Consider the following 26,471-nt stretch of genomic DNA (forward strand, 5'->3'; position numbering starts at 1 on the left):
TATTTTTTCTGGTCACAATTGACCGTTTATTGTTTTATTACACCAAATATATATTTTATTAGTTAAATATATTGTTTAATAGACGATAATCTACTCCCAAATAAAGAGTAATGCTTTAATGGGCATTTTTTTGTTGCTATTTGAATCTAAAATGTTAAGGGGGAGTCAGAGAAAAATAAAGACTCTGGGCATTAAGAGGAGAGAAAACCAAAACAGGACAATCTAATTTGTTAATACATGACCGTTATTTCCATTATAGTTTCAAAATGTGCTTAAAACGGTCAAAATGTTTTAAAACATATTCTGGAGCAAAGTTTGAGTCGTTTTCATCCACTCTTAAGGTAGGATAAGATCCATCAAACCATCCACCACTTTCTATGAGGGATCTAATGTAAGGTAACTTAGTCTTTTCTGGATAGTTTCCCCATCGGGGTCTGTCCTCTCTCTGCGCTGAGAGCAACTTTGTTCGTATTCCTTCTGGTTTAAAGCACCTAGAAAATATGTTTGTTAAATTAAGCATGCAATAAGTACAGAGGGCACACGCCCATTGTCCTTTTTTTATGTTTATATTTAAGACTTAGGTAAATTTAGTAGAAAAACTGTTTTATTACTGAATTTATTTAGCTATCAGCTTTCAAAGGATTTACCACAATATAAATATTTCAAGCAAAAATGTCGATTCAAGTACAACGGATAATTGATTACATAGTAGCACAATTGCTACTTAAGGTTAATTATCTTTCCGTCCGAAGCAACAACACCAAAACCAGCTTGAGGTGAATGTCTTATCCAATTCAGAACAGTAACATTATTGAAAGTTTATGCTAGGGATCTACCATTCCACCTGTGGTATAATTTGTCTATTGTAGATATATTTTTGTCTACAATGATCGTAGCCATTGACCCATATCTTTAAAAAATATTAACAGTTGTCTCTCATCATTTTCCATAAAAGTTGGCTTCAAAATTTATCTCTTCGTCTCTCCATATTACACCAAGATCCTTCACTTGGTGTGGAATTTTTTCCTAAAATTTCAATTCTTCTTATGGACATCTTGGGAGCATCTTTGATGGCTTTGTCAAGCCTTTGAATACCTATATGTGGTCTATTATTCCCTCTTGAATGGCTAACCAGATTTGTAGAATCTATTCAACATTTCATAATATTTTTGAACTGTTGCACGTGTGGGCTTGGATATATAAAATTGGCTGATATTAACAATTTTTAGCCGTTCCTTTATAATCAGTTAAGTCATTGTTTATGTTTGCATCGACATTTTTACTCCAATGCAATATAAAGTAATTTACCTGACGGTCTAAACAATTCAGTCCTACCAACAGCTTCTAAAAAGTGACAATAACTATTATAGATCTATAATTACCAAGAGCAGTGATATCCAGCGTAATGGCCAATAGTTCCGATCGACCATGTTTGTAGATTATGAGACTTAGAATATTCGTTGACCTTTGACTTGAGTTCCTCTTTTTCAAAGGCATTACTCCTAATAAGTATTGCTTTGTTGTCATACACTTTTTCCAGCATACCCAGAGTACACCCTGTACATACTTCAACCAATTTCTCAGACTTAGGTTCTGTACTCTGACTATTCAGCCAAAAGAATCCATACAGATTCCAACGAAAATTAAATTTAATTGGCTCGGAGTAACCGTCGTATAACTTTAAAAATAAGAGAACGGATGGGGTCGGCACTTCATCTGCATCAAACAATAGAAACAAATCATCATCCCGCTTGTTTTTCAACAGGGGTAAGCCATTGAGGCTTAAATGATTTCGAGTGTAATCCTCAACTAGCCACCCATTAGAATCCCATTCCTTTAAAAAGAAAGATAGAAAAATATAGAGTAATTTGTCTTGATATTGGTTCATCCATCCTTTGGAGATTCGATCAATCAATCCTAGGGCCTTGTGTTCGCCAATAGCTGTATAGTTTGATTCTTGAATGATGAAAGCATCAACTATGTCATAGTTGGTGGCCAATCGAAGTTCCAATAGTTCATATTCATGATTGAATAAAAGGCCTTGAATGATTCGACGAGGAATCGTCCGGCGAATGAGTTCATTTTCGCCCAAAGGAATGGAGGAGTAATGTCCAAACCAGACAGCATCGGGTATGCCGCAGTCTGTTCCAAAATAATTGTGGTTACATATGCACTTTTTGGAGGATGTATCCTTCCAATTTGTTCCATCTATGAAGCATTCCACATTTTCAGAAATGGTCCTGTTGATAATTGATAATAGATTCAATGCACATATTACGGTGAACAATTCGTGTCAAACTGTCAAATTAAAAAGTATAGCTTTATCTGATCTACTAAAGTCCTGATTCTGTGAGTGCAAGTCGAGTCCAAAGTTTTTGTTCATAAGTCCAAGTCCTTAAACTTGCTACCTGAGTACTTTTTATATTTATATTGAGTTTAGTTTAAGTACTTAAATGGATATAGAGTTCATTTCAAGTCCATTTTTTCTTAAGTTTCATCATAAAAAGAAAAACAAAAAGTCTGAAAATGACAAGTTAGTTGTCCAATTGTTCCTAAATGTTTGATTATGCTTAATTAAAGAGTAAGGAAATTTTAAAAAAGTGATAAAATAAAAAAATTTACAGATAATTTTTTTAAAAGAAAAAAATAAAAACTTGTTTGCAAGATTTTAGAAATGAAATTTTACAAAAAAATATTAATTTCAAAATCTGACAACAACATAAAATAATTTGTCAAAAAACTATTGGTAAATGTAGCCCTGGAGCGTCTGCTAGGGGCGACCTGGAGGGGGGTGTAGCCTCTACCCCCCCCCAAATGAGGAATTTTTGCTTTGTCATTGATTTTTTTTTTTGGTCAAAACGACAAAATTTTCTTGGAAATAGGAGTAAAATTTTTGTGGAAAGATTTATTTTCATGAAAAAGATGATTCGGACAAAAAACAAAAAAGTTAATATTGAAATTTTTGTGAATAGCTATGGATTTTTGATTTTTTTTTCGAAAACATTCAGTATTTGAAATTTCCTTCCAATACATGCAATATTTGAAATTTTCTTCCAAAACATTCAATATTTGAAATTTTTTTTCAAAAAATTGAGTTTAAGTTAATAAGTGTAAATTTTTGAAGTTTTTTTTCCAAAAAATGTAATTTTCAAGTAACAGCTATGGATTTTGGAATTTTTTTGGCAAAAAAATTAATATTTGAAATTTTTTTGAAATATTTATTATTAACAAATTTTTTTTTTTAAATTTTTTCCGATAATTTAATTTTATGTGAATAGCTGTCGGTTTTTGAAAGTTTTTGTGAAATTTGTTTCAAAAAATTTTATATTTGGAATTTTTTTTTTCAAAAAACTCTAAAAACCAAGTCCCCCCTACTTTTATTTACCTGAAATACTCATTGCCGTCATTCCGCAGCTTAAAATTTTGTTGTGAGCTTTTCCAATCATTAATTTTAAAATCTTTAAATCCATATTCCTTTTCTGTAACACAATTAGGAATGATTTCAAATTGATTTTCTTCTTCTGTCACCAGAAGCTCATTCTTAGTAGATCCTTTATATATATAGATACAACTGAGAAACTATAAGTAAAAAAGTATTAGAGTTCGTCAGCAACAAAGATTTAATGACATATCGTTGTGTAGTTGAGAGATGAACAAATATTATTTCAAGAATAAAGCCCTTCTTTGAATTGATCTTCCAGGCAAATAATTGAATAGCACAAGGGAACATTACATTCAAATGAATTGAAGACAATAAACAAATTTACCCAAAATTGATCTCAGTTAATGCCTCAGTCACCTGAATTCTGAAATATCTAAGATTATAGTAATTCGGGTTTCTTATCGTTCAGAGTCATTTTGACCCTTACAACAATCCCCAAATTAAAAGTAGAACTAATAAAACTTAAATAAAAGTGTTTTTATTGATTCTCTATATTTTTCTGAACTCGATATATTTTCATTTTTAGGCTAAAAATGATGAAAAAGGAGACTCTTCTTTGAACCCATTTAACTTATTCATAATACACAGCGATAAAGAATATTATAGAAAAATATTCAATCCATCATTTGAAAAAATTATATTTAAAAAATATGCATCTCCAAGGATTTGTGATCCATTTTGTATTCTTTAAGTGATCCTATTTTGAAATATTAAAATTCTATACTCATCGGGAATGGATCGCTTCACTGTTTATATCCTGGTATCTCAACCCCAAGGATCTATTATTCTCTTATGAGGTCTGGTGGTTTTCCTTGGATGATGAATTCTCCTCCCGTTGTCTCTCGTGGAATTAGGAATCCGAATTCAAACATCTCTACATATGGTTGATCAAGTTAGAAGTATCTTCTTCTTTGATTGCCTCGATCATCCTTTTATGAGACATGAATTTATGAAATTGGCATTGCAATTGGAGAAATATTATGATAATGTTGACTATTTGCTAGTACACCCCAAGTAAAAATGGGATCACTAGAAAATAGAACAAACATACTTGGAGATGCATATTTTTTAAATAGGTCTTTTTTTTAAATTATAGATTGAATATTATTCTATATTACATAGTATAATATCCTTCATCACTATGTATTATGAATGAGTTATAAGAGTCTAAAGAAGAATTTTCAAATATTAAAGGTTTTGCTCTACGGCATAATTTGCCCGAATGACGAAATTAAATTATTAAAAAAAGCAAAAATTATTTTTTTTCTTTTTTTGAGGGGGAGGGGGGTTTATAGTTCAGTTCCTCCAGCTAACGCCCTGTGGAACGTCCTTAATCACACATTAGTGATGCCTTCATACTTATATGTTATCTCCTCAAGAATAAAAGAATAACGATATCAGCATTGTAAAATATAAAATCTTATTCAGGTTACAATTACAAAACAAGTGTGATGTTTCATTTTGATCTACTCTTAAAAACACTAGACATTATTTTTTCCTCCTAAAATAAGATTTTTTGAAAACGAGAATCTTTTTATTTATAATTTTTTTCCTTCAAAAAATAAAGTATACCACTAAAAGGAGCCACGCTTTTGCAATTTAAATTATCCTTATCCTAACCAGATTTGAATAAGCAAATAGTTTTGGATAGGGCCCTTCAATTGCTAATGCTGGTTTGGAACGATAGTGCTACTAATATCAGTTTAATTAATTTATTATTACATATTTACAAAAAGATTATAAATATATTACTCATATATCAATATATCAATCATACTCAATCCACTAAAAACATTAAGTTACCAAATTATATCATTAATTATGCATTACCTGTAGGCTACAGAATACAAGTATAATTAATATTTTATGAGCACGACGTATTTTAAATACATGTAATAATTGCATATCTCAGTCACGATTTTTTTGAAACTATCACTTGAGAACCTCACATTTATGATTGTTAGCAGGTACTTTATAAAACATTTATGTAGATTGAGCAAAGTATGTCAAAGAACATTTATGAAGAAATGATATCTTGAGATACGAGTTAAATTCGTTCCGGGCGGGACTCATAGGCAGTGTTCATTTCGTTTTTAGTCTATTCTTCGTCAAAAAAACAAACTTTGTTGACAAAAACATTTCGTCTAGTTACAGCGTGCGACAGGGATTTTTTTTTTTTTTTTTTTTTTTTTTTTGTGGTAATTAAGGTTTAAGGTGATATCTCAAGTAATGTTCCGATACATGTATTTTTTTTTCTTGCGTATTGTTTGGATTTGATCAAAATCGGACGAAAGATGAGCGAACATAAATAAAAAAGGTAATGGTTTCGGATCTTCTCGATACAGATGTTGATCTAAAAAGAATTTCAAATATTGTCGGCGTGTCCATGAGGACAGTCCGTAACATCAGGGTGGTCAAGAAGAATGATAAAGGAGTAAAAAGGAAAGCAGGAAGTGGATGAAATGGTTTGAAGCTAGATGAAACATTTCTCGAGTCCCTGGAGGTCAAGATCAAGGAAGATCCAAAAACATGAATGCACCACTTGGCTGTCGAGTTTAACGTAGACGGTATCAGCATCAGGAGGGTAATTCATGATGACCTCGGCCTGTAGAGCTTTGTCAGGACTCCAAGACATCTCCTCGCCTACAGGATGAAGGCTTTAAGGCTGGAGAGATGCAAAAAAAGGCCTTATTTACTTGAAAAGCCATCCATCAACCAGGTTTTGAACTGTAGAAACGAAGTATTTTTAGTAGGATCACCTCAGGAAGTCCAGGGCACCTTCAGAACAAAAAATCCGGAGCAAACAATGTGTTTGGGAGTCGGGGTCTCTGATGGGAAGAAAATTGATCCCTTCTTCTTCAAGCCCAAAAAAAAAATCTGGGCTGAGGCCTACTATAAGGTCTTGAGTTCGAAAATCTTGCCCTGGCTGAAGGATAACTATATTGAGAACAATTATGTGTGGGCCCAAGACGATGACTTCAGCAATACGGCCTTGAACACACAGAACTTCTGCAAAGAGCACTTTGCTGACTTCTGGAACAAGAACTTGAAAAAAAATCTAAGAAATGGAATTTTTGATAAAAATTTCAAAAAGCTGTAGTTATTCACAAAAAAAAGCTATATTGAAAAAAAATATAAATATTAAATTTTTTGAAAAAATTAAATTTTCCATAATTTTTTTCAAAAATCCACTGCTATTCACAAAAAAAATAAAAATTTTGCAAAAAAAAATTCACAAATCCATAGGTGTTCACATAAACTCTAAAAAATCAACAGTTGTTTACAAAAAATTCAATTTTTGGAAAAAAAAAAATCAAAAGTTAGATTTCAAACATTAAAAATCTCTAGTAAAAAGCAAAAATACAAGCTCCTTTAGCCCGCCCCTTGTGGAGGCCCCTACATGTCAATGCAATGTTTCCTCTGAATCCAGTTCAACTCGTATCTCAGGCCTTACTGTATTACTATTTATAGTATCAACGTCAATTTTAATTGTAATATTGATAAGACTGAAATATTTTTTTTGAAGTAACTACGTTTATGTAGGTTTTTATATTGACAGAGAGCGAGTTAATATTATAGGCTTTTGTGGATATGAATGCCTATATTGTTATTAATAGAGCACTAGGTAACCATAACCACGGGATATACATATATACAAAAATATATTACGAAGTACAAGTATATGTTTTAGAGTTTCTCTCTTGGGATACCGCTTTATCGGTTTTTACACACTTTCCCGGGAAATCCTGCATTCTATTCATAATATTTGTTGTATTTTATTATTTACTAGAATAGGGTTGCTCGGCGTTACCTGAGACATTAAGAACATAAAATTAATATAGAATTATTCTTCTTAATATAAAACAAAAAATAAAGTCGGTAAAATTTTAAAAATGATTATCGCTGCATGTATCATTGGCCCCAAGGTAACTGAAATACAAGTCAATAACATACATCGGGCCAGCACTCCTTATCAAATTATTGTACCGTACCGACTCCCAGTATACCTAAACCGAAGGATTTGTTTTTGTGACGTCAAAGTCCATAATAATATATTGTTTAGTCATCGTTTTAATAGTAATTAGTAATAAATTACTATTCGATTAAATTATAAATTCATAAATTTATATTGTGACTGGTGATGGAGTCCTGCAATAAAACATTTGTTTTGTGCAGTTCTCATTTGTGGCTCACCTAATAATGTGCTTTACCACAATTTCTCTAAGGATTGCTAAAGGAGAATGGTTCGGGAAAGAGCCTACCATCGAAATGGTTGCCTTGGAAAGGCAACCAGAATTTGTGAAAATCAGTTAGAGGAAACCAACTATGAGAGAGATTTAAGGAATGAACTATTGGGATTGCCTTTGAAAAGAAAATTAAAATGCTATCCTTCCAAAAATCTTGTACCAGGAGAAAAACTTCTGCTGACCCCAAGCGAAAGGGAAGCAAAGAAGAAAGGAAAGGATTTCGTTGATCCCATTTTAAAGGAATTTGAAGAAACAGCTCATATTCTCAATTATTTTGTACCGGCTGTTGTTCCTGATCTTGATGAGCTTAAATTTGTAGAACGTTCTTGGAACAAGCTGATACATTCTCTTGTAGCAAAGTAATAATATACCACTCATCCACTCAAACTTATACAGCGTAAATGACTTATGCATACAGCCAAGTGTGCAGATCCCTGAATTTAAAAATAAGTAGATCAACCACGACAAAAGAAGATCTCCTGACTCAAGAACTCAAGTATGTTAGGAAATTTAAAAAAAATAAAATAACTGCAAAATCAGGAAACTGTTAAAATCCTCCAATCGAAAAAAAAGAAGCTAAAATCTAGATCATATTTTCAAGAGTCAATAAAATGAGAACTTGAAAAAAAAATTACTAAGGTTCAAAGTAAACTTATCGTCAGTGGGAAGAAGTCTGGTAGATGGAATAAAGAGGATATTATTCAAGGACTAGTACTCAAGTCCCTCACCTCAAAAGCTTAGAGATACATTCAGTCCAGTGGCCTTCTTCCGGTTCCTTGCGTATCAACATAAAAAAGGTGTATCCGAAATTTTAAAACATGGTGCCTGGTGTTCAATCTAACATTATTGAAATTGTCTCTCAACAATTAAAATCAACAGAAGTTATAAATGCAAACCTAGCCGTCTTATGTTTTGATGAAATGAAGATCAAGGAGGAAGCCTGATCCAAGGATTTATGTTCCAAAGAAAAATTTGCAGGTATTATGTAAAAATCGTCTTTTCATACACATTCTTTGTTTTGGAATATACTACCAACAGCTTGTACAGCAGAATAACAGCGTTCATTAAAACCATTAGTATATTTTGGATTTTCTATTTAGGTGTAAAAAATTGTATATATTTTATATTGTGTATCAACATTTCCTAAATTAGTATTTTATCTCTCAGCCATTCTACATATCATTGCTAAGAAATAATCCATTCCAAAATATTTTGCAGCTAAATCAAGGTATATAATTTCAGCTTTTTTAGTCATCATATTTCGAGACGGATTAACATCTGGATTAATGGTATTCCTAGGCTATCAATGGCCATTCTATAAATTGGATAACTAACACACTTTCTTTTAGTATTCCACAATTGAACTTATACATTAATATATGATCATGCTTCGAGCTACGTCCAGCTTACCTATCCATGATGATGTCAACGAATAAGAAGTTCCAATTTTGTAAATCCAGGGATTCATTTTGTATCAATGTGATTCAATCATCAACTCCTGAACATTCACGTAACATACAAAAAAAGTTATCATTTCATGAAATAGATTAAAAACGCAAGGAAAAAGTTGTTTTAACAAATTCAACATTTTTAGAGATTGTCTTCGAAAAGGTGTTAAGTTTGTGGTTATTTTTTCATTTTATTGTCGTGTATACTTAACCTTAAATTACTAAAGTAATCCATGACCTAACGATAAGTTACAATATATAGATACATATCTATTATTTTTTGGTTTTTTTAAACATTTGCTTCAATGACGTTCAGTAACAATTAATTTATCAAAATTATAGTCAAGTAGTAAAATTTACTGGTATTACGAGCATTTAAAAAATAAATTATTTTTACCATAATTAGTTATAAATTTAATCGTCTATTCATTGAAAAAAATCCAATAATCTTTCCAGATATCATGAATACTTTATGAAAAATTTATATCGATACTATTTCGTTATAATATTTTAGTTTCGTAGATAAATAATAGTACTCTTATTTTATGCCTCGAATTCTGGTTATATTCATCCGAGGATTGAGAAGTCCTTGGAATCAACCCCTTTTCTTCGACTATGATTGTCTTGTAACAAAGGAGCTACTTTTAAATATTATTTTAGACAATCGGTTCAGCCAACCACTGAATTATTTAGTCATATAACAGTTAGTGCTATTTGACTTTTAAATGAGGAGGATCAATCTAAACAGAACTTTGCTCATTTTATTTTCCAAATTCAAAATAATTTCCCTTATTAATAATTTATTTTTAAGGTATATTTAGTTTTAACAACTGAAAATCATTTTATCCTTAATTATTAGTTCATAATTATACGTGAAGTCAATTAATGAATTGAGCCTTAAAAACCTGCAGGAAAAAATCAGCAAATCCATTCCTTGGTTTGGACGTGATTCCCGGACAAACAAACATTGCCATTCGTATATAATATATAGTTAATTAACCAAAAATTAGATTCCTCATCACTTCTCATTATTTTATTTATTTTGCAAGTCGGATCATGTTACGAAATTCTAAAAAAACACACAACCTAGTTAAGACATATCAGTGGTCATAATACTTATAACTTTTTTTTGTTTAATTATGTATTTTGAACACTTATGTCTTGATTATGTTGTTGATTCTTTGTTAAGTTGACCTTATATGTGTATAAATAAATATATATTAAAATTGGCCGGCTGATGGAAAGAACTATGTCTTATGAATATTGACAATGGCTCTTAATCATATTACATCGATATTCTCATATCAGTGAAAAGGAGATAATAACCCCTAAATTTATTTGGAAATACTTCGAACCTCCACCACTTACGAGGGTCGTTTGAAAAGTCCGTCCAAAGTCTGAGAGATGAGACTACTTGAGCGTATCGAGGTTATATTTAGTTAGTAGCATCTCTTGGAAGAATATACACGAACTTTCAGCCACACCCCTAAATTTCTTTTTATTTGGCATTCGTTTGAATCGAGTAAGTGGAGTGATTTTCAAAAAATGGACAAAAATAATTCCGTGTGTTGTTTAAACATAACTTTATGTAATGTAAAACGCCTCAGGAGACTAAAAAGAAGATCGATAAACATTTTTAGGACTATGCACCTTCGATTAGAACAATTTATAAGTGATTTTTTTTTTTTTTTTTTTTTTGAGCATCCATATGGGCACAAGTGACGCTGAACGTTCTTGGCGACCTGTCAAGGTTACTACTCCAGAAATCTTTGTTAAAATCCATGATATGGTGATGAATGACAAAAAAATGAGGGTGCATGAGATTGCTAGAGTTGTGGGCATCTCGAGTTGGAACCCTATTTCCTGAAATTTTGCAACTTCACACCTAAGCAGTTTAAGAAGATCTAATATTTGAAATTTAATTTTTAAAATTAAATATTTGAATTTTTTTTTAATTTAATTTTTTGAAACTTTTTTCCTAAAATTTAATTGTCTTCAGAATAGCTATAGATTTTTGATTTTTGTTTGCAAAAATTAAACAAACCAAGCTCCCCCCTCTAAAAAAACATATAATCCTCCAAAAACCCCTGGTATATATATATTGAGAGTGTCCTGTTTTTTGAGGAAGTTACATGTGTCAACAAATGTTTTATCTTGGATTGAGATGGCATGCCCTTGATTGTTTTCAAGTCGAGAGAGATAAAAATGAACTTCATAGTCAAAATTTTATCTGTTTGTGGTCTACAGAGAGCACCTTCTCATATATTATCAATAAACATCTATATAACATTTAATTTTAATATTAAATTTTTGAAAGGTGTTCTTTTTTTAGTATAAAGTCGAATGCCTTCACTTTCGAGAAATTATAACTTTTGCCATTGTAATAAAAAAATAAGGAATTTATTAGACTTTCAAAGATACCGCCCATGTTTAACATTTTTTTGTATCAAAATTTTGATTAAAACAGATTATAATAAACTTTTTTTTTTTGCCCATCTCCCACTTGTTTTCCGTAGGTCCCCTTTTGAAATTTTTTTATCTTATTAGTTTTAAATATTTTTGACAGCTTACACAGTGATTCTCGCTTTGATCATGGTCTTTTTAAATTGGACAATTGTAATAAAAAAGAAAAGAAACATTTATTTATTGAAAAACTCCAAAATCCAAGTACATATTAAGATTGGAATGAAATAAATCAAAGAATATAATCTGAGATTACATCATGTTACCGGGTGGTCCATTGAAATTTGAGCACTTACTTATGCAATAATTAATGAAGATTAAGTGATTAAAATTAATTGATATATCCAAATATTAAAGCATAAACAATTGGTTACAAAACAAAACAAACCAAAGCTCTTTAAATATTAAGAAATGGCTATTTTTTGGGGCACAATTACACATTTTAAGATGAAATGTAGTCACAATATACGTCTAATTAGGTCCAAATATTGTTTCATATGATAAAGAAATACATAAAATCGATCAGCGTACAAAAGGGGTTTAATATGGCGTGACATTTGATCATTTTTCTTACTTGGGAATTAGTGTTGGAGCGGTCTTAAAAAACTAAAAAGGCTACAGTCTATCAGTCCAGATGGATTCTTTTTTTCCATCCTAGGGCCAGTCTTCATCCGCCTTAAATGGTACCTACAACAGCTGAAATAGTGTAGTTGGTAAGTTCATCATTTCAGCTGGGGAAGTTTCATCAAAACCTATTACAAAAAGACAAGATACCTGAAGTTTTTTGTAAGGGTTGTGTGGCTAGAACTTAGTGCAAGAGACGGGGATTTTTATTGAATACAAAAATTAAGTTAAAAAAAAAATCAAATATTAAATGTTATGGAAAAATATAATTAAAAAAATCCACAGCTATACAAAAAAAAAAAAAATTGAGTTTTATTAATAAAATTTCAAATATGAAATTTTTTGGAAAAAAATTTCAAAAATGAATTTTCATATATTAAATTTTCTAGTAAATATACAAACTCCTTCATTTGGAAGCCTCCAGCACCTCCAGTCGGTCCCTTCTGGACACCCCTGTAGTATTATATATTCCAGGGTTGTCTTTAGTTAATTGTATCATTAATTATTTCCTTCGTTTTCATATTCTTCAATATTAACTTGAATTGAAGAAAATAAAAAGATAGCTAGGACTGAAGGACCGACATATCGGTCCTTAGGACCGTTGAAGGTTAAAAAAGATTGGTCTGATAAAAAAAGACTGGTTAATTAATCAGTTCTAGGACACATCTGACACTATTGGCAATTCAAACTAGATAAATGATATTCAATTGTGATCGACTCCCATAATAAAAAGTAAACCAATCAACTTCCTTCCTTTAACTGGCACACGAATTTAATTTGTTTCCGGTCCGGTGTTTATAAGCCAAAACAATTTATCTTAAAAGAAACAATAATAATAAAAAACTTGTAGCGGCTAACGCCTTCCGTAAGTAAATCTCAACATGCTTATAAATGAATAATAATTTTTATGTTGTATCACTTGTATTAATCGTAGCTCAAGGCATTATGGATTCGTTGTTTGTAGCCTTACTGAAGATTTTAATCAACTACAGCCTTACTCGTGACCAATAATTGCAATCCTACTTTGAAGAAGGATATCTAGTGACGTTATACGGTCTATATTCCTAAACTACTTAGGAGTATTGTATGGCTGTAGAGGCATTTTTTACCAGTTGGCACAGGTAAAAAATTGGGATGGATGGTCATTGGGAGACGGATATGAATGATTTATGGTGCTCATGGAGGAGAAATGACGTCATGACAAATCATAATAGTGAGTAGGAATGGAATCCGGATCCGTGGATAATATTGATACCTGGGGAAACAAAAGTAAATCCTATCGCCACTCTTCTTTGTATTCTATTTCTCAAGGTATTCACACCATAAATCCTTAATATCCGTCTTCCATCCATCACTAGTCACCGTTGACTCATTAGTTATCTCCAGTACCGACTGCCGAGCCTGCCCTCTACAACCCTACACACAAAATACTCAGTAGCTTAGAAACATAAACACTGTGACGTCACTTAATCAATTTCTTCAAAGTGGGAATGAAATGTCCAGAGATGAATTTTAAAGGGAATGAAACCACTAAATATCAGCTTTACTATGCCAAACTGCCAATTGAATTATTGAATTAACACAATTGTCGTTTCTGTATATTTCTTTTTATATGGGCCAAAATCTAGGGGGGGGAGGGGGGGGGATAGAATAGTAGGTTTGTTGATGTTCATCACGACTGATGCAGGAGTCGAAGAATAATATAGACCATGAAAATTGAGGGGAGTGGAAAAAAAAAAGAAAAAAAAAGGACAATATAGTTTGTTAATATATAACACTTATTTCCATTATAGTTTCAAAAGGTGCTTAAAACGGTCAAAATGTTTTAAAACATATTCTGGAGCAAAGTTTGGGTCCTTTTCATCCACTCTTAAGGTGGGATGAGATCCATCAAACCATCCACCACTTTCTATGAGGGATCTAATGTAAGGTAACTTAGTCTTTTCTGGATAATTTCCCCATCGGGGTGTATCCTCTCTCTGCGCCGAGAGTAACTTCGCTCGTATTCCCTCGGGTTGAAAGCACCTGGAAAATATATTTAGGATATTAATTTATCACTAAGTGCAGGATGAACAATAAAGATTGTCGTTTTTTATTAAGTTTAAATTAAAGGCTTAGTTGTCCAAAATTTCGAGAAGCCGTTTGTATCACTGAATTTCTTTTGCTGTCATCTTTCAAATGATATACCACTTTAATCCCATTAAGGGTAAATATGTCGATGTAAAGGCAATGGATAGTGGATTTGATGGTAGCACAATGACCAAATAGTCTGAAACTCTTTCCAAGCAAAGCCACATCCTTAAAAACCTTAACCTGAGCTGAATGTTTTATTCGATTCATAATAGTAACATCAATTGGAGTTACATCTGTGATTACGCATGTAGTAGACTTGATCAATTGTATATATATTTTTGGCGTAAAAGGTCGTACCCATCTTTAAGAGAAATTAACATGCTTTTAACGTTTGTTCAATTTTCAATAAAACATTTGTCTCATGATATCAATGGATCATGTTTAATGGCTTTGTCTATCCTCTGGATACCTGTATGTGGTATAATAGTCCCTCTCAAATAGCTGATGACATATTTATTCTCCTTCCATCTTTCATGCAATTATTGACCTTTTTGACTGGACGGTTCTGATATAAATATTGATGATATCGGTCATCTTCCTATTTACTGGTTACATTACAAACCATCTATTATATTTTCATCGACATTTTTCCTCAAATAGTAACATGTGAAATATAATTTCAAAACTGATAGCCAAAGAAATTTAGTAGTGCCAACAGTTTCTAGAAACTTACATAATTAAGTGTTAAGTTATAAGTTATAAAAAGTAACAATAAATAGTACCAATCTTTCATTACCAAGAACAGTGATATCCAGCGTAATGACCAATAGATCCAATGGACCATGTTTTTAGATTATTAGACTGAGAATAGTTTGTGGCCTTTGACTTGAATTTATATTTTTCCCAGGCATTACCTCTTATAAGTATTGCCTTATTGTCATACACTTTTTCCAACATACCCAGAGTACACCCTGTATATAGTTCAACCAATTTCTCTGTCTTAGGCTCTGTACTCTGTACATTCAACCAAAAAAATCCATACAGATTCCAACGAAAATTGAATTTAATTGGCTCGGAGTAACCGTCGTACAACTTTAAAAATAAGAGAACAGATGGGTTTGGCACTTCATCTGCATCAAACAATAGAAACAAATCATCATCCCGCTTGTTTTTCAACAGGGGTAGACCATTGAGACTAATATAATTGCGAGTGAAATCTAAAACTAGCCACCCGTTAAAATCCCATTCCTTCAAAAAGAAGGACAGAAAAATATAAAGTAATTTGTCTTGATATTGTTTCATCCATCCTTTGGAGATTCGATCAAACAAACCTAGGGCGTTGTGTTCACCAATCATTGTATAGTTTGATTCTTGAATGATGAAAGCATCAACAACGTCATAGTTGGTGGCCAATCGAAGTTCCAATAGTTCATATTCATGACTGAATAAAATACCTTGAATTATTCGACGAGGAATCTTCCGGCGAACAAGTTTATTGTCGCCCAAAGGAATGGAGGAATAATGCCCAAACCAGACAGCATCGGGTATGCCGCAGTCGTTTCCAAAATAATTGTCGTTACATATGCACTTTTTGGAGGATGTATCCTTCCAATTTGTTCCATCTATGAAGCATTCCACATTTTCAGAAATGGTCCTGTTGATAAGGGAGAATGTATTCAATACATATATCATGGAAAACAAGTTATCCTGAATAAAAAGTATGGTTTAATGGGCTTGACTATAAATAGGATTGTAAATAGCTAAAAGATTGTGTAGCGGTGTGTTTCTGATTGCTTTTACCCCAAGCATCTGGGCAAAAATATGCCTTATTCGCTTGAATGAATGCTTTTGATGTTAATACAATAAGCGTAAATTGCCAAATATGGCAAGACTGATATGCATACCCAATCATCTCTGGAGGGGGGTGAATCAATTTTGACTAATTGTTTCTACCGGTGCAAGGTAATATTTTCCTTTTTTTCATCAGACGCCTTTACACCAACCTTACCTATGTTCAAAACTGAAAGTCCAGTGTTGAATGGGCATGTTAAAAAAACCCCGAAAATCAACATAGTAACCCTAACAATTTGAAGAATGTTTTTGAGGTGAGAAAGAATAATGTTCATGACGTTTCATTAGATCAGCTACAATCAGCTGTGACAAAAGAGGAAGGAAAAATGATATAAATAATGACATGTCGATCCCCAATTCTACTCGGAGTCCAACAAGGACATACAATTATAACTCCCCAACAAATCCTCAGAGTTACACTCCGTCTTTTATGAGCACACACGAACGTTCAAACAGGTTTTGAATATAATTGAATCTATTTAGGATAGGATGTTTACTACTCAGAAATTAAGTATGAGTGACAACTGTTAAAGAAAATAAAATTCGTTCCTTATACTACCCATTACAAATTAACGAGGCTGCTAAATAACAAACCAGATTTACATGGATTTAATAAATATGTAAGTGAAGGCTCAAGAGTGGGGTAGAAGAGCTGAGAAAATACTACAATGGCATAGTGTGATTGTAGTAATTTATCAGTTCTACAACTCCATTTGTAGCTGGGGGCATGAGCCCTCACATACAGATTTATTATATGGCTAAATTATTCACTACTATAATCGATCCAACGACAGATTCCAGTTTTCCCTGAATTTTATCGTAAAATTATATTTATTAAGGATGCAGGCGCGCTAAGCAGCTCCAATCTAGTGACACAATTATGGTCAGTTAAGTTATCCTGGGAATTTTGTAGCATTGGTAATATGAAGAATGAATTTTCTTTCCAGTTATATTATTATTTAATTTCGAAATAGTAAGCACCCTTCCTGTAATAGATTCAATTATCTTCAAAACCTGATTGAACATTTGTGCGTAATCATTAAAGAGAGAGAATAACTTTGAGGATTTGTTGCCGAGTTATAAGTGTAAGTCTTGTCGAACTAAGAGTAGAATTGGAATCGATATCGGAGATATCCTTGCCAAAGACCTTGTTGATTTACTTTCCCCCTCTTCCCTTGTCCCAGCTGATCTTCTCCAAACTATTCTTCGTATTATCAGGGTTACCATGATAATTTTTGTTTTTTTTTAACATGCCCATTACACACAAGATTTTCATCTCTGATTATGGTCTATGGAGTTCTATAGAACTCAAAAAGAACTAATAGAGACTTTTCGAGAAGAGCTTTTCCTTCCTTTACCCATGACACACCTTTAAGTATCTAGTATCTGCCAATAATGCTTTTTTGAATGTCTCACAATGTGGAGGTTTTCAGAACTTTTATTTTTTATATTTTCTGTTATGACAGATAGCAGAATACTCATAAATTCCTGAAAAATGTAAAATTATAGCCATTATTTTATTAGTGGGCCCCTCAAGATTATTTCTTCATTTTATTTTGGCTTTTGGCTCCCAAAAACTATTTCTGCATTCTCAAACTTATAACAAAGAAAATTGAATGTTTGTAATTTTTTGTGCAACATAAAGGAGACAAGTAAAACTAACTAATTTTTGAGCATATTTTGACCAGGGTAGTCTTGTGTCTGTCATTATTTATAACCTAGAACCACAATCCTGTCTAGTTCCACTTGTGGTACCTTAAAGTAGGTAAAATCAATCTTTCGTGACGTCATATATCTTATTTGGCTTATTTAATCATCGATATTCTTAGGAAAAATTCTATAGATCGGCAGTTAAGGACCGTCTCGGAGACTGACGGCCTTAAAAAATATTCCTAAGACTGAAGCCCCCCCCCCCTCCAAATTAAATAATTTTTGATTTTTACTAGAAAATTAATTACTTGAATTTTTTTTCTAGAAAATTACACCCCCCTTTTAATATAGTCCTGCGGACACCCTTAACACAAACGGTGACTATGTCATTTCTTTGCAGGATATAGTTTTTATGGCTTTTTAACAAATATTTTGACACAATGTTCTGTTTTGTTTTCAAAATAGTGACAACAACATAAACTAATTGACAGAAAATTTTGACAACAGCTTTTAGTCAAGGGGTGTAGCCTCCCCCTCCCACAAGCCTGAGTTTGACAAAAAAATATTGATTTTTACTTTTATTTTCACGTACCTGAAATACTCCTTGTAGTCATTCTTTAGCTTAAAATTTTTTTGCGAACTTTTCCAATCGTTACCTTTAAAATCTTTAAATGCATATTCCTTTTCTGGGACATGATCAGCAAATTTAAACAGATTTTGTTCATCTAAACTTTGACGTGGAATCTCACTTGATATTTTGAATAAATAAATGATACCAAGAATCTATAGGTAAAAAAAGAAAAATCAATTAGAGTTCGTATCTATAACAAATATTAAATGACAATAATTCAATAATTTACAGAATAATACTGGGTGATCCATTGAAATCTGAAAACTTACTAATTCAATAATTAATGAAGGTTGAGTGATTGAAATTAGTTCATTTATCAATATATTGAAGCATAAACAATGAGCTACAGAACAAAACAAACCTGAACTCTCTGGTTTACCTAGAAGTCGAGAAAAGGACATTTGAAGGTGATCAACAAAGTTGGGCATCTCCATAACCTCCTTCTACAGTGTCAGCAAGTTCGAAACCTTGGAGAGGAAGAAGGGCTATGTCAAAAGGGCCAAATGGATCCGGAGGAGTTAAAGAAAACAGCCCAGGCAAATCCTGGCAAGTCCATGAGGGCCTATGGAAGAGATCTGGGAGTTTCACACTAGATTGTTCAGAGAGCTATCAAAAAAGTGGCAGAAAGAGCCTTGCGATGCTGGAGAGGCCACTTTTGACACAATCAATGAAAGAAACCCATCTCCTCCGTTGGGAAACTCGTTTGAATGAGTCTTTTGAGTACTTTTGAATTTTTCTTTGACACTTTTGGCCCTCCTACAGCCCTGATTCCAACCCCCTCGACTACACCTATTGGGTACATGTAGAGGGGAAGGCCTGCAGTGTCTGTCATCCAAACACTGAGGCCCTCAAAACCAATGCCAGGTAGCCCCAGGACGCCATGGCAGAGGACTACATCTGTTGCTGGTGCCAGGCCTTCCGCCACCATCTGGAAGCTATCATTAGATACATTAATGATAAAAAAAGAGCTCAGACAAACATCCATTTATTGTATTATTTTTTGAAATTCTATTGTTAATTAATAAATTATATATTGTTGATGTTTAAAATTTAATTTCAAATGAACAACAGGGTAATTATAAACAAATATTATTTTTCCATTATTTAATGTCTCAAGATCGAAAAAGGCTTAACCAAAGTCATAAAAGCCAGCGGCCAAACAAAGAATATGTGATCATCATTATAGTATAGCTAGCTTACTATACGAAGCCTTTTTTCTCTGCTAGAGGCGTCGAGTCCTCTAAATTCGTATTACTCGATAATTAACTATGCAATCTCCATGAATTGTATTAACAAGGTTTGAGATGATACTATCACGTATCACGATAAAGAAACACTAATATCAGCTGCTTCAACTAACACATCCAGTAGATTAGTGATGGGCAAGTTAAAGTTAATTATTTTTTTAATTATTATAATTAGTTGAATTAAAGTTAATTTCGTTTTCTATGAAAAATAATTAGTTAAGTTTAAGTTAATTAACTTTAGAGTAATCGAAGTTAAATTAACTCCCCCAACCCAGCTGAAAAATTAATTTCGATATTAAAAAATAACTATTTAAGTTAGTCCATTGAGAAATTTATCAATGCTCTTTAGTAAAGATTATTCTTTCGGCCTCTCTGCCTGAAATATTTTTCCGCTTCCAATTGAACGATCAAGAAAAAAATACAGGTTCAAGTTACAACTAAAGTGGAATTCAAATACAGGTAAAATTTTATATTTTTAAGCTTCTATCTAATTTTAAACTATATTTAAAATTATAAAAATATCGGAGATCATATAAAAACGACACTTTCTACGACACTGAGAAAATATCCTCTTTATAGATTTGATGTGGAATGACCCAGCTAAAAAGTTTAATAGAACAGATAGTTGTGACACAATGTTTAACTAAATCATCGGAGAACTAAAGGTTACTTGAAGATAGTTTTTTTGTATTTCAACTTAGAATAACAAAATAAATTTAACTTTGACTAATTAACTTAATCAACTTAAGTTAAAATTAAGATAATGCAGTTTTTCAAAATTAACAAATTAAGTTAAATTTTAATTTTTTTAAATTAACTAGTTAAGTTGAAGTTAAAATATAATCTCTCGCTCTTGGAAATTCCTTCACTTTGATGCAAAAATGACAGACTAAATGTCATGGATGGAATTTTTCTGTAACTTCTTTCAACGCTGCACATCTCGTTTCTGAAGACATTCAAAGTTCCTTATTACTCAGATTTATGGGTACAGATCTATCTTCTTGTATTAAAGCTCAATTTGAAAAAGAAACACCAGTTTTTGACACTAAAGGATGGATGTTCTCAGAGTACAATGGATGAACATATTGAATCTATACATCCTATTTTTAATCTTAGATGGGAATATTTTTATCATAAATTTCCTCCAGGAATAAAAGCTTCAACCTGAGAGGCTGAATTAAATGAGATCACTTTTAATCGCCAATTTGAAAATATTGGGATTTAGGAAAATTTTCTTTTTCGTTGGTTTCAAGAATATCCTGACAAAGATTTTCTTAGAGAAATAAAATAAAAAATAGAGGAGCATATAACAAGGAAAAAAATCTCTCTCTGTATCAAGGATTATTTAGTCTCACAAAATCAAATATATCTAATCAAATATTCTATCAGGCTAACGACCAACATTTTCCAACAAAATTTTACAAATCAAGAACGTACACGTCGATGTAGTTCTGTAGCGAACCAGCTCCAATCATCAAATACTGTCTTCCTCCCTTCGTTTTTCTTTATTACTTAAAATTTCTTATTATTAAGACGGCAGGATTTTAAAGTACTGTGTATATAAAAGAATTACTATAAAAGCTCGAACATAAACAGAAATAAATAAAATATCAAACTTATTACATTCAGATATATTTGTTTATTTTATTTGTCCTCACACGTACTACAAATTCGAGATCCCTACTACAGTTCCTTGGTCTCAAACAGTTCATCTAAGTCTAACAAATTATCAAACATAAAAAAATTAACAACAGGGATTTGCTATTGTTATGGATCAACAAATCACTATGCCAATACACTTCCTAAAAGAGACATAATCAAGTGTGGTAATTGTCATAGAGGTGAACATCTATTAATATATTGTCGCAATAATATTGCTTACAACAACGATAAGTCTTCTTCCAAAACGGATCGAGTTTACAATAAAACAGTACCTAATGTGTAGAAACAATATATATCTTCATATTCAAAAATAAAAATTGACAATTAATGCATACGACTTCGGATTTATCATTTGTAAATACAATTCCAACTATTTAGATGTCCAAAACTGCTAAAGCAATCCCACGAGCAATTTACATCTTACTATGATAAATCTTTCCCATTTGAAGTTATACCTGATAACTGTGCAACTAAAACCATTATTGTTCTCAACATTGTCCATGATAATAGAATAGTTTTTTTTGGAAGATCGTGAGATTATCATTCTAGCAGTAGACAGTTCGACAATGACAGCTGAAGGCAAAAGTAATCTAAAGGAAAAATTTGCCACTTATAAGACAGAAATTAAAGCTATTGTAACATCAGCATTTTATTTAACTGTTATGGCATGTTATGATTAAACTTGGTATGATAAATTCTAAATTCAACATCCCTAGAATCAATAACAAGATTTTCAAAACTGATGTTAACTTAAAATATCCATTTTAGATGGAAGTTCATAATCATCTTCTAGTCAAAGGCAAGCATCAAATCTGTTTGAGGAGTATATACATAATACTACGCTAGATAATGTATCACAAAGAGTTGAAAACACTCATAAATCTTTTCAGTGATGTAATCTCAGATAGTCTTGAAAATAAAAACCAGTCTCTGGTCCTCCAATGAAACGCCACTTAAGGGACAACATGGAAGTTATACGATTTCAAGCTAAAACACCAAGACAAATCCCATTACATTTACGCGACAAAGCCAATGACTTTAATAGTAAACATAATTAGACTTGTCTACAACCCCGTCGATCATTTTTCTTATGGTCATTATGTACTGAAGTCAAACGGTAAAGGTTGTCTCGTTACGTATTTTAAAAACCTGACCAAATATCTAAAACGGCCTTGCTACCCGTTCCCAAGATCAGAATCTATCGCTCAAAACCTATACAGTTGTTCATCTGTTTTTGCAGTAGCCAATCTAATTCATGGATATTTCCAAGTACTGCTTGATGAAGAAAGTTCATATTTAACAACATTTATCACAGTTCAAGGCAAGTTTCACTATCTCCGTGCAGCTATGGGTATAAGTACTAGTTCTGATGAATTTAATATTCGTTCAGACGTTGTACTCAAAGGTGCATAAAATGGCAAAAAAAATATTGATCATTGGCGTACCGAATTTGAACTACTAATTATGTTCCTTTAAATACTAGAGAACACTCGATCAATGTATCTAAAAGGAAACTTCAAGTTGGGCTTATATACAATTTACCGGTTATGAACTTTCTGAAGGTAAAATCTTTCCTTCGAGGAATCAGATTAGTGCTATTGAAAAATATCCATGAACCCAAAAATAGAACTGGGTGTCGAAGTTTATTAGGCCTAATAAACCAATTTTCTGCCTTCTTACCCGACTTAGCTCATCTATCAAAATGTATCAGGGAATTATTGAAAAATAAATATAGTTTTCTATGGACCTGGGAACATAAAGTTACACGCAAAAAGATAAAGAGTGTTGTCTTCACACAATTGGATTCTTACTCATTCAACAACCTAAAAACTCATCTTTAATAGTTACTTCGAATACATTCTCACTTTTATCTTTAGATCTTGATTCCAAACTAATCCAATTTGGATCATTTTCTCTAATAGAAACTCAGTCTCGTTATACTACAATAGAGTTAGAACTATTTGCACTTGTTAGAGCAATGGAAAAATCTAAATTCTTTCTACTAGGAATAAATTCGTTCTCAGATATTGTCGACCATCGACTTCTCATATGCCTCTTTCAAAAAGATGTATAAGAAATTACAAATCCACGGCTAATGAGACTCCGAGTATTGAACACTATATTAAAAGTATTTGGATATCAGGAAAAAACATTTAGCTGCCGACGCACTTAGACGAGCACCCGTCTTTTCATCCGAACCAGAACCTGCATTGGAAGAGTATGAGGATAGTGTCATGTGTAGGACAGTCTCTGATCCCGCATTTCAACATTTATATGAAGCCTCAAGACCTGGATCCCATCCACAATGCCTTCATGAGTCACATCCAGCCCCTTATTTCTCTTCGATATGGCACGATTCTCTCTTAGATATTGATAGTGTTCCAAAACTTTGCTCAGTATTTCCATATATTTGCAGTGATCACATAATTTTACACATCACATCTTTACCTTACAATCCACAATCTAACTCAATTGCCGATTCTGCTGTTCACTGTATTAAAAAGTTACTTAAGAAATCAAAATCTAAGAACGGTTTCAACGAATCTATTATGTATTTGCGATCCATTGTCACTCCAACCAATAAAACATCCCTAGCTAAAGTCTTTCTTGGTAGATAATTACGAACTTTATTAGCAACCTTAGAAAAAACATCTGAAGAAACAACCTTCAATCGTACTACTCCGTCTTTATTGCCATTATAAGTGGGAGATTTTGTTCCCATTCAAAATGGGAAAACAAAACTATGGGATCAAAAAGGAAAAATAGTGGAAGTATGTGAATCTGGACGTTCATATAAACTCCTAACGGAATCAAATTCAATTATAATAAGAAATAGAACATTCCTAGAAATCCTTTGGGTTGACTAATAATGCCAATCAATCAACTACAAACCCTAGAATACAGCACAAATACATCCAAAATCATAACAAATTCGTATTATTTACTACAAATAAGAACACAGTCCAATATATATAGTTTTATAATTGTTCACCAACTTCTAAACAGCTAGCTCTAGCTCTACCAATCGAAATTCAGAAAACAGATTAGAAGAACTAAAGCAAAAATATTGTCAGCTGTTCATAAAATACACAATATGTGTTTGCAAGAGAGTCCGCAGGTTTATATTTTGGGATAGGTGCTTGGTTTTTCGTTTTTTTTTAAATAAATAAAAACTTTGGAAAAAAATTTGTAAAATGATTTATATATTTTTGATTTTTATATTTGAAAAATTAAATTTCCTATATTAAATTTTTGAGAAAAGTTTAAAAAATCTATAGCAGTTCACTCAAAATTAAATTTTTGGAACTTTTTTTTTTTAAATTAAGTTTAAAATATAAAACTGAAAGAAAAAAAATTCAAAAATCAACAGCTATTCATAAAAAATTAAATTTTTTGGAAAAAAATTTCAAGACCTTTCTTCGGTTGACGAGTTTGCCGCCTCTTATGTTGATGGCTACTCTAAAAAGACTCAGATATCGGTTCCCTTAGAGAGATACCGTTAGAAAAGAATTATTTATTTTTTGAAAACGAATTTTTCTATATTTCTCGAAAGATCTCAAAATCTCACGCATGCATAAGTTCAAAAACTTAAGAAACTCTTTATTCATGCTCAAGTTAATTATCAGGCTTCAGCATAGTACACAAAACCTTGTAAACACATGTCCCCTAAGACAGTGGATTCCAAACTTTTTGTGCCCAAAGCACACCAAAAGACAAATAAAAGTTCATTTGGATTATAACAAGCTATTTCAAATAATTAATGGATGTCAAAAAATCGTACGGCACACTTGAACTTGAAAGAGTTGTGAAATTCAAGTACAACTATACTAGCTAAAAAATAAGAACCACAATTTAAACTGTGTTGGAGCGCGCTCATTGCTTTAAAAAAAGAAAAGAAGCGCGCTCATGATTTCTTGGGCGGACTAAATCAGGTTTAATGCTTTAGAGCGGACTATGTCCCTGAGTATTACTTCATAACAATGTATTAATATTGTTGATGATTAATTGCATATAATTATAGGTGTGGAGACTCCGCCAAGCACGGACTTTTTTTTTCTGTCTCAATTTATGGACCGAATAGCAATATCCTAAAAAAAACATATTATTTAATGAATTAATAATTAAAAGGAAGGAACTTTATCTTGATCTTGATTTGAAAAAAATATATCCTAGAGATATCCTACATATATATTTTGCCAACCAGCCTGCCTTTAAATTAATTAAAATATAAATTTTAAAAGTATGTGCTCTTCTCAAACTAACCGAAGGATTGCATCAACAGAAAACAGATATTGTTGTATATAGAGATTTTGATGGGATTAACAGATTAATCATAATTAATATCTAACCAAAAGAAGTTCAGAAATGTATTAAATAGGGATGCAAAAAATGCTTCATTTTTTCTAGATCAACCGTCATTATTTTTTTCAAAAAAATCTCAAATGTACACGATAAGTTTTAGAACAAATACTATATACATATAAGAGACGGCGGGATCAAAATAAATTCGAGCTATTTCTGTTTAAACTTCGTATAACATTATTGTTCTAGAAAAAAAAATATATGATGTCATGTTATAAACAATTTATCTGTAAAATAGGTCTAGATCGGATTTTTTTTGGGATCGAACTAGACCAAATTTTTCCTATGGACCAATCTAGACTGAATTTTTATATGAGACGCGTCCAGACCGAGCTTTTTTGTTGTACCAAACTAATTTGGTTCAACAAAAAATATAACGCTCTCAGACGGGTCTAGGATTTCCAGACCGAAACCTGGCACTAATACACACATATATTGTCTACTATAGTACGTGGATGTATGTCACGTGGGTTAGCAAGGCTAGCAAATATATAAAATGTGTACATCCTAGTTATATATAAAGAAATTTCATAAACAAATAAGAAAATGGTTTACTTTTTTTAATGGTTAAATATGTTAAACTGAAACTTTAACATATAATTAAACAAAAATCCTACCTGGATAAATAGAAATGTGAGTCGAATTATAACTCTTAAATTTAAGCGGAGTTGTTTGTGAAGAAACATTAATTTGGTTTTTCTCTCAATATATTCTTGATGAAGAATGATCCACAATAATTAATTTATGTACTGAATAAAACTTTCTGTATGA

General features: G+C 32.0%; 2 protein-coding genes across 3 annotated transcripts; both read right to left on the bottom strand.

Annotated features, from left to right (window-relative positions):
* Positions 1-12,316, bottom strand: LOC121116591 (beta-1,4-mannosyl-glycoprotein 4-beta-N-acetylglucosaminyltransferase). 2 transcript variants are annotated; one of them, XM_071887703.1, is made up of 4 exons: positions 12,175-12,316; positions 3,386-3,579; positions 1,383-2,240; positions 1-491 (listed from the first exon to the last, which is right to left on the bottom strand). In XM_071887703.1, the coding sequence occupies exons 3-4, from the start codon at positions 1,886-1,888 to the stop codon at positions 254-256; spliced, it is 744 nt and encodes a 247-aa protein (XP_071743804.1). In that variant the 5' UTR covers positions 1,889-2,240; positions 3,386-3,579; positions 12,175-12,316; the 3' UTR covers positions 1-253. The 2 variants fall into 2 exon arrangements, with proteins under 2 accessions (XP_071743804.1, XP_071743803.1); XM_071887702.1 differs by having other exon boundaries at positions 1,383-2,520.
* On the bottom strand, positions 11,758-26,471 carry LOC121116590 (beta-1,4-mannosyl-glycoprotein 4-beta-N-acetylglucosaminyltransferase). The gene is made up of 4 exons (XM_040710854.2): positions 26,318-26,471; positions 18,391-18,581; positions 15,094-15,951; positions 11,758-14,249 (listed from the first exon to the last, which is right to left on the bottom strand). The coding sequence occupies exons 1-4, from the start codon at positions 26,384-26,386 to the stop codon at positions 14,012-14,014; spliced, it is 1,356 nt and encodes a 451-aa protein (XP_040566788.1). The 5' UTR covers positions 26,387-26,471; the 3' UTR covers positions 11,758-14,011.

This window comes from Lepeophtheirus salmonis, chromosome 4 (assembly GCF_016086655.4).
Source record: "Lepeophtheirus salmonis chromosome 4, UVic_Lsal_1.4, whole genome shotgun sequence".
NCBI lineage: Eukaryota > Metazoa > Arthropoda > Copepoda > Siphonostomatoida > Caligidae > Lepeophtheirus > Lepeophtheirus salmonis.